At 35.4% G+C, this 9,896-nt stretch overlaps 1 protein-coding gene across 1 annotated transcript in view; it reads left to right on the top strand.

The window, feature by feature from the left end:
- LOC104515427 (E3 ubiquitin-protein ligase UHRF2-like) overlaps positions 1-3,649 on the top strand; it is a gene marked incomplete at both ends in the record, with an annotated part of 21,157 nt that extends 17,508 nt beyond the window's left edge. The window contains one exon of the mRNA XM_010159390.1: positions 3,431-3,649. Coding sequence (XP_010157692.1) covers positions 3,431-3,649 — 219 coding nt within the window. The remainder of the gene's footprint in view (positions 1-3,430) is intronic.
- Positions 3,650-9,896: the final 6,247 nt, after the last annotated feature.

The following is a 9,896-nucleotide window of genomic DNA, read 5'->3' as shown; positions in this document are numbered from 1 at the left end:
CTGACCAAGCCCAACTCGCTCAGCCTGTCCCCATAGCAGAGGGGCTCCAGCCCTCGGAGCATCTTTGTGGCCTCCTCTGGACTCGCTCCGAGCAACTGGTCAATATCCTTCTGATATTGAGGGCTCCACAGCTGGACGCAGCACTCCAGGTGGGGTCTCACCAGAGCAGAGTACAGGGGCAGAATCCCCTCCCTCGCCCTGCTGGCCACACTTCTCTGGATACAGCCCAGGATACGGTTGGCTTTCTGGGCTGCCAGCGCAGCAGAGTTCCTTTTTTTTTCTTCGGAAAGCAGTTAGTTTCTTTCTGTCTGTAAAAGAGATTTTGGGGGTAAGTGATCTTCTTTCTAATCATGCTGAGAATCAATCTTCTTTTTTGTGGTTCTTTCATTAGATACTTCCAAGAACTGAGGTGGAGTCATTGTTAACAATGAGAATGTTTGAAGTTCCTCAATAGTTTAGTAGGAAAGATCATGTTCTGAGTTGTATAGGGGTGAGAAACATTAAACAAACTTCAATTTTGGGAAAAAATACTCATTAATAATTAAGTAAAAAAAAAAAGTTTGCCCAAAGGTCTATCAGGAACAACAGAAACCTGAAAGGATGCTCTTTTTAGAGATCAATAGTTTCTTTTTGAGATCAAATTTATGTTTCTATGAATGTAAACTGTTGTAAGGCACACTTTTTTTTTTAATAGAGGCACTGGAACTTTTTAAATGTGTATTGGTGTTTTTTATAATCCTATTGATCTCATGTACTTCTCACTTGAGTATTTCACTTTATACGTAGAGGAAAAAATAGACATAATTTATCTTCTTTACTTTCCTGATGTTAAGCCCTATAGTTCAAGTAAACTGAGTCTTCATTTACGGTGTGCTACTAGCTGTCTTCTCCAAATTTGATGAAGGGTTTATTATAAGATGATTGGAGCTGACTAGTAGCTTAAACATAGCTCTCAAGATTTCAGTAGCCGGTTGTACTAGAACATGATGTCATTATTGAGGCACTCAATAAAATAGACGTGTTATCTGTAGTTGCTTTTTGCTTTGTCTTATTTCCAGTAGCTGAATCTGTCACTTTTTTAATGGATATTACATCTACAATGTTCATAATTATTATAGTAGAATTGCACAAAAGTTCCTTTAAGGGAAAACTGCATGACATAAAGACTCAGATATCTGTTAGCTTTGCAGTACAGTATCAAATTGTAAACAAAACCCAAGTAAAATTTAGGAACTGTGGAGAGTTGCATCATGGAAGAGTGTAATTTGAATAATGGCTTGATTGCAAGCACCTGTCCTTGCATGACAGGATTTATATCATACAGATTTTTATAACTGGATCTGAAATGTTGGGGACAAAACACTTTGGATTTAACTTCAGTTCAAGATATGTTTGTGTGACTGTGTTTGGTTTTTTGTTGGTTGTGTGTGTGGTTTGTGTGGTGTTTTGTTTTTTTTTTTTAACTTGGCTATTGGTTTATCTAAAGGTACAGCCACACTTAAACTGTCGTAGTTAATGGTTCTTTAAACAAAACAAAATCTTTCCACAAATTTAAGGCATTTTCTAGATACCTTTATGGTAGAGGACAAAGAAATGCCAGGAGATAGATTGCCAGGTCAAGCCCCTGATGCCTCATCTATAGCAACAAATTGGTATGTTAGTTTTTAATAGAAGGCATAAAAAAAGCAAAATGAACTTGTTTAAAAAGTCTCCAATTACGTCAGTGGGCTTTAAGTCAACTGTTCAGGAGCAGACATCCTGTTTCCAGGCTATAGTCTATCAGAGACTCATGCTGTTAATGGCAGTATTTTTGGTGTTTATGTAGTAAGTTACTATGTGTTAGTTCCCAAAGATCTTGAAATGATCTTTTTCAAGCATGCCTCCCAGTAGTGAACGTGACACAGCCAGCCTTGTGTTACTATTTTGCTGTTAGGATTTAACTGCGCTGTTTGATAAAAGTATATTAACTCTAAAGTGTGAGTGCTCTTGCTAAAATGCCAGTAATTGCATTTGTAATTGCACAATGGAAATACAATTTCAGGTGTATTAACCTCAGCAATGCTACTTAAGAAAGAATGAATACGTGTTTGTAGCCAGTAGGCTTACGTTAATTTTCACTGTTAAAGTTGCAGTGTGACTTCATCTTGTGCTAGTTAAATAATTATTTGCTTACACACAGTATCGGAAGGGAACTTCACTGTTTTAGTCTTGCATCTTCTTTTCACTTTCTGTAACTGGCCAGCTTTTTTTTTGGAAGTAATGTTTTAATCATGTGCATATTCTCCTGTTTTTCCAACACATGTGCAGACTATACAGACTCTGCTATCATTGCATAGTTGCCTTACGCAGAAAATTTAAGATGACTGTAGTGTTAAACTGCATTTCTTGCATTGGGATTCTAGTTGTAGTGCTGTCAAAAATTATCTTAATTCTGCTAAATTACTCTCAACTTAGAAAGGAATTGAAACTCTTTCGATATTATTCATAACTCTTTGATTTTTTTTTTTTTAAATACATGTGCTATAATGTCATATACCAACACAGGAGGAAGAAAGTAATCTCTTATAAACCCTTGGAATTTGTGGGTAATGTGATGTAAAATAATGTGTTTAAAAGTCACCAAGTTTCAATGAAAAATAAATCAAGAGAAATTTCTTAATTTTGATTTAGTGAACCATTAATTTCTTTTAATACTGCATTCCTTACTATATCTTGCCAGGAGAAGTGTGCTTTTAAGAGAACGAATGATTCACACATTTGTCTTTCTAGATTTCTTTTTTGTAATTTAAAGGAAAAAAACATCTTCTGTTTGTGAGCTCATGTATCTCATTGAGAGTCTTAATTTTGTTTCTCATTACATTCTGTAGTTAAGTCTTTACTTAAAAATATGGTACATGGAATGTGGGCTTGGACTATATTCACCACATGAATCTGATAGCTGTGTTTGTAGGGTCAGATGTTTAAAAAAATGCTCTAAATGTGTTCTTATTGAAGTTACTGGAAATGTAACAAATGCATGAAAGCAAAGAGAAATTAGAAATGTGCTGAGTTGAAAAAACAAGTTTTAATCTTCACTACTTTTTCATTATCAGTTTAATTGGAATATTGATTTTACTGGGAGCAGACTGGGGCAATGTGTGTGCCAAAAACTTGAACTTGATTGTATTCCAATCAAAAAGTCATCCAGTGCTCACAGATTTGCCTTTTTTTTTTTTTTGGAGAGAGAGAAAACTCATGGAGGCTGTTGTTTCCATCTGAGATTAGTCAAATTCTTGGTCTGTGTTCAGATGAAAACTAAACTTTCAAAAGGATGTTAGATCAGGTTCTTATACTATGTTTCTTATATGCCCAAAGCACATTTTGAAAAATGTTGTCAGACTTCTTGCTGTTAGAGTTGTAATCATTTTTGTTGTTGGTTTTACTTTTCAAGGTACCCAGAGAATGGCATAATAGAAATGGAAACCAGTAATCTTCGACCCCGAGCAAGAACCATTCTGAAGTGGAGTGAACTAAAAGTGGGTGATGTGGTGATGGTTAACTACAATGTTGAGACTCCAGAAGAAAGAGGATTTTGGTTTGATGCAGAAATTACCTCTATGAGAGAAATCTCAAGGACTAACAAAGAGGTTCATGCTAAAATTCTTCTGGGGTAAGATTTGTCTGACCAACTCCGTAAAATCTCTACATATCATATGAATTATGTTTCTTGGGGGTTTTCTTTTTTTGTTTAATGATTACTAGATTAAAATTAATGTCATACTTTGATTTTACAGCAATCTGAATCATGGAATTACAGTGCATGGTTTTAACTGTGCAAACTTAGCTGTGAGTCAGAATTTTTACATTTTATGAGTTAGCTGGAGGCATCCGTAAGGTTTCATGTGAAACCATCCGGTTTCATTTGTAATTCAAATTGATCGGTGTATTTTCATTTATAATACTGGATATGTTCTATGTTTATAGATTTATTATTTTTATATATGTCCAGTTCTATTGACAGAAATCTGTTTTCAGTAATTTTTGAGGTAATTGGGAGCCCCTATGTCTTAATGTAATCTCTCACAATTTGAGTAATTCCCAAGGCTAATTGAGTTTTTTTAACAAAATCTGTTTGTGCAGGTAGCATTTCTGAGAAGTAACATTTGGAACTGTGGGATGTAGGAATTACTGGTTTTCATGTGGCTGAACTCACATGAGTGTCTTTGCTTTATGTGTCAGTAGGCTGTGTAATTGGTCATCTGTTCATCTCTGTGAAGGCAATCTTTATTAACAGTCTCCTTGAGAAATTCATTTAACTTTCGTCCTTGTTCTCTTTAGCTTTCCTCATTCCTTTAATATTATGGTTTTCTGACACAAGAATGAAAAGCAAATAGATCCAGTCTTCCTCTTCCATCCTTGCAGAAGAGGGAGGTATATGGATACTTAGGTGAAATTTCTTTTAAAGAAATTTTTAAAGAAATTATTGATTTAATCTTGGCACGTCCCACATTTACTCAATGAATAGTATCATTGTACAGGGTTGTGTTTCTTGAAATTAATTGGACTATTTGCATATTAGTGTACTTTATGAGAAAGCAGAATTGTTGCATCTGTAGGAAGACTTACGATGTAGGATTTGGTTAATTGGAAGAGACACACAGAAGACAATCAGGTGCAATGCAATTTTTTTTTTTTTTAAAAGACAATCATACCTATGGCTGGGAAATAGGAAAGACCTCGACTTGGTAAATCGTGCAAGTAAATGAAAATCTGTTTTGTGGATGGTTTTCAATTTTAGAATAACAGGTGTTTTGTTAGACAATTTCAGTGCATTATGATCATCCTGTAGTAAGTAGAACAGGCATGTGGACTTGTTTTGTAGGCAAATCAAACCCACTTGAATTACAATTCAAGGAAGAAGAAGCTGAATAGGTGGTTTGAATTATTATCTTTGAAAGGAGAAGAGATTAAGAAATGAGGCCAGTCTAGATATGAAGATTTTAACTGGAATGTATTTAATATTTGTATGGCAATTGGTGAGTCAGGGGTGGACTTCATGACCTCCTACAAACAGAACTGTACAGATACCATTTTATATGAAGTTCGAATGTCTATTGATAACTTCATTTAAAACTGTTGTCTGCAGGGATTCTTTCAATGTTTTTCCCATTTATTAAAATACAATAATCAAAACATGATTACATTGGCAAAAGCAAGCATGTGGTAGTGTATAAAAAATTCTGTTTGTGCTGGGTGGAACTCTATAGGATAGTCTTTTTTATTAATCTAAATAAGCTGATAGTTATGCTTCAAATCTGAAGATGGTAACTTCAGATACCATGGGTACTGTGACAAATCCCATGGGATTCCCCATAGTATTGACACTTTTGTCCTCTGAAAGGAGTTGGAGGGGAAAAAAGGCACAATTGACAAATCTTCCTCTAAGGCGGTGAATTTCAGTCCATTTTTCAAATCTTATTTCGGAGCATTTTCTTCCTGACTGAGAATTCAGGCTTCATTTACATGTTGATAGATTGTATATGCAGTAATAAACTAGTTTGCTCAAAGTAAAGTTATTGAGCCCTGCTATTTCAGAGATATGTCAAGGAATAATTCTGTATCACCTGTGCTACGTAATCATTGCTCTTGATTTAGCAGTAAAAGTACAAGTGCTAGTATTCATAAACTTGTGTAAGGAATGTGCTGCAACAAGAATCACAGTATTTTTCAGGTGTGTTGGTTTGCGAAATAAAAGCCAATCTTCCTGTTTCAATGTTGATTATGTTATGCATTATATATTTATCTTATACTAGTATAAAAAATTATCTTCAAGTATCTAACTATAAGTTAATTTACAATATAATTGTGTTATGTTAATGTTTTAGTTTATAATAATATAATAAATATATTAATATTCTTTATTTCAATGTTAATTGATATGTTATAGTGAGTTCTTACCATAATATTAGCATTAGTTAATATTTTTAAATAAAGCATTGAAAACAGATTTCACCTTCATGAGTATATCTAAGTGATTAACTGATTGTATGTTAATGACTAATTATTTGTTTACTACTTAAGAACAACCTTAGCAGGCATTAAAGCAAAGCAAAGTTTTTAGGATTGCTTCAGATATATTCATGACTCGGGCTTTTTTTCCTTTCTAGTATTACATCAAAGAGGCTTTATATAAAACAGTTTTGTAGGTAATAGTTGAATGTTTGATATATTGATCTTGATTGCTTTGACAAAGATTTCGTGAGGCTGTAGGCACAATGATGGGAAGTAACAAAGACAGTTACTGTTTGTGGTAATGCTTTGGAGCTGGTAAAACATGTGATGAGTACTTTTTTTTTTAACTGAATCAGTTGACGTGTGTGTGTTAGGTGTTATTTATATTCATGTCTCAGTCACAGCCTAAAAGAACTGTCCTGTACAGTCTGTCATTAGTTTGTGTTTTCGGAAACAGATACGGATTAGAGAATATTATCAAATTGAGGAGTGAGACTGAACAGAGACGTTGTTATATGAAATTAGCACATAATAATTCTCTACTGTATTGAATTGAAACTGAAATTTGTAATTTCAGGATGTCTAAAACCTATGCAGACTGGAATTACTGTGTCTCAAGTATAAATACTAGGGAAACAGGAGTGCTTTAACCATGGAGTATGCATGGGCCTAGGACCATAGGTGTTTCATGACTGCGTGTCTGTGCTCACAGTTCAGAATGGTCTCTGTGTGGTAGCTCTGAACTGTTTTTGACTAAATTTGCAGGCTATACTCTATTTTTCAACCTCCTCTATTTTTCTTTAGAGGGGGGATTATTTTCTGTTTCATGATGAAAGCAGTTATTTGTTATCCAGAGTCTGTAGGGGTCACTTCCAACCACTACCATTCTGTGAATCTGTGACTTGTAGTCTTTGCACTTTAAAGGACATCTATCAAATGCCTGTTAATGGTGGGTAGTTGTGAGGCAAACTGTTTACAAATTATTGTAAAGTGGGGCTGGCTGACATATGTCACCACACCAAATGAAACAAAAGTAGTTCAAATGATGCTTTGTGTTTTCTCATTGCTAGACTTCAAGACAATTAGAGAGAAAATCAGGTCTTACTTTCCTTCAGTCAGCCTTTGAAAGCTTGAATTTAGCAAGAACTGTCAATACAGAGACTTGTATTTTATTTAAGCCTTTGGAGTTACACAAGAATATCAGAAAAATCTCTTCACTCTGCCAATTTTATACCTCTTTGATTAGGTGTGTATTTAATGAATTTGAATTCTTTACCCAAGCAATTGCAATGGAAAGTAAAAGAAAGACTCCTAAATATTCAGTTTCCTGTTTGTCATCTTTAGCGCTGCAGGTTTTTGTGTGAGGCTTCCTGCTCCCAAAAAAGGTAGGATTGCTTTGTTTTCAGATCATATGTCTAATTTTGAGATACGCTTATTATGTTTTTCTATATTACCTGCCAGATCTGGGGCTGACATTCCTCATTCGAATAAAACTTCTGATTTTTTTTGTTTGTTTTGTTTTGGTTGTTTGTTTGGAGTTTTTGTTTGTTTTAGGATACATACCTATTTATCTTTTTTTAGACTCCATTTATTCATGCCTGGCATGTTTTTGTTCTCAGAAGGCAATATGATGTTTTTACATAGTCTTTATGCTACCTGTACAAATTTAACTTTTAGCTGCTCCTTTTATTTCTTTTGAACAAGTTTTTCTATTTGTGTTCTGATTTTTGAAGTCATACACAATATTTGGTTTTACAGCCTTGCAAAGGTACAAAATTTAAACACATTACAGTATAGTGAACTAACAGCAAAACAAGTCTTGCATGCTGTTCTGGATGATTTCAAGAGTTGTTGTGCTTCTGTGGATTTCTATCAAGCTAGTCCAAAAAGAAAAGTTACTGGTACTTTTACCTTGTTTTCACATTTAAGAAATATGGTACTGTTTGGTGGTTTTTTTTTATCCCTCTCAGTATGTACTGTGATAACCAACATGTCACAGTTTGGGTGGTTTTGTTTGTTTGTTTGTTTTGTTGTTGTTGTCATACTTTGTAGGTGCCCACTAATGTAGTTCTCATACTGTGTTTCTTCTCTAGGCCTGGAAGTTCTGTCTACATGGTTTATCTCTTACTGATGCTTGTATACTTTTTGGTATAATTTTCTACCCAGAATAACTTCCCAGTTTATTTATTTTAATGTAGCATCTTTGACTGTTGATGGTTGATCTGGGAAGACATTGTTTTGATGATATGTGGAATATGAACAAGATTTCCTTGGAGCCATCTTTAAAAATAGCTTTCATGCTATTTTTCAGCAGGTATCCTAATAATAAGAATTCTGATTGCTGAAGAACTTGCCTCCAGCTTTCTTGCACAGACATAAAAATGGCATATTTCTTCTAGTCAACAAAACTTCTGAAAGGGTGAATTTCTCTCCCTCTTCTGCTTATGACTTCAGTGGATCTGGTCACCTGCTTTGAAGAAGACGTCTCCTTTTGAATCAATGCAACTGTTTGAAATCAAGATAGATTCTCATTGTCCAAGAAGCCTGCTGGGATGTTTCACTGTGATTCTGTAGAGGATTCTGTGCTTCTTAAGCACTTCTCTGAACTGCTTTTCCCCTGTTTCTACAGCTAGAGATAGCAGCTTTTTTGTTTGTTTGTTTGTTTTGTTTTGATACACAGCCTTAGGTAATAATTTTTAAGAACAGGAAGAGTGTTTTGGATCCCACTTAATTATCCTGTTGGACAAAAGAACTCATGTTTTGATGAGCGTGTGTGAAAAGACGGATCTATTTGAACATAAGAAGTGGAGTTGGCTGGAAATTAAACTTAACTTTTAAGTTCCACATTAGGTTAATCTTGCTTCAGTTGTGATTTCATTCTTGAGGAAAAACTCGAGGATTAAAAGGTGTAATGGACATGGGGACAGAATATTATTAAAGAGACTTTTGAGTAGCCTACTCTGCCTCTTAGGCAAAAAATATCAGATACTGGGGCTGTAGAAAGGCTGTTGTCTGGGATATGTTGTTTCAGTCAAACGTGAGAGACACATGAACGATATCTGACTGAGAACAGTTCATGAAGAGAGCATGAACAGAGTAAAATCCTTTAACCCATAACTCTTTCTCTTACATGGACAAAATATTTAATCTCTTGAAACTTCCCTCTTCCCAATTCTTAAAGGGAGAATATCAAAAATAATTTATTTGTCCTTTATGCCATTTTCTTGCACACTGCCTGTTCTTAACTGGCAGTATGGAGAACCTGATGCGTGGCTGAGTGTTTCAGTTTGCTTTCCCAAAGTGGAGGCAAAGTAGACTGGGTATTTGTAATTCATGTTGAGTCTTTTGGACTGTGAATGTACTGTTCTTTTGTCTTGATACTTTAAAATTTCAGCTGAAAACCAAGTCTACCTTAATGGAGATAGTATCTCTCAAGCTATGTAGCCCAGTTACGTAAGGGCTTCTCAGTCCTTCTGGTGAATGGTAAGACTTCAGAGAACAAATCCTCACAGGGGAAAGGACCAGGCAAATCCTGTGGATGAAAACCTGAAGACTTGCACAGCTTGTGTCAACAGGCATTTGGCTTTTAATACCATGGGGCCAATGATTGGTTCCCATCTGTCCCTGAAAGTCCTTGATCCTCAAGTGGGACAAGAACATCTGTGCCAAAAAAGTAAAAGTGGCCACAGGCCTGTGTGGATGAACAAACAGCTCCAGGACAAAGTGAGGCAAAAAAAAAGCAGCCTACAGTGGGTGGAAGCAGGGACAGGTAGCCTGGGAAGATTACAAGGAAGTTGTCTGGGAGGTTGGATCAGGTTAGGAAAGCCAAAGCCCTGACAGATTTGTCAGGGACAAATCCCTGGCCAGGGACATCAAGGGATGACAAGAAGGGCTTCTGTAGGTAC

The sequence above is a fragment of the Eurypyga helias genome, unplaced genomic scaffold (assembly GCF_000690775.1).
Source record: "Eurypyga helias isolate BGI_N326 unplaced genomic scaffold, ASM69077v1 scaffold28449, whole genome shotgun sequence".
NCBI lineage: Eukaryota > Metazoa > Chordata > Aves > Eurypygiformes > Eurypygidae > Eurypyga > Eurypyga helias.
The sequence above is the reverse complement of the archived record's forward strand: the minus strand, read 5'-3'. Positions and strand labels throughout refer to the sequence as shown.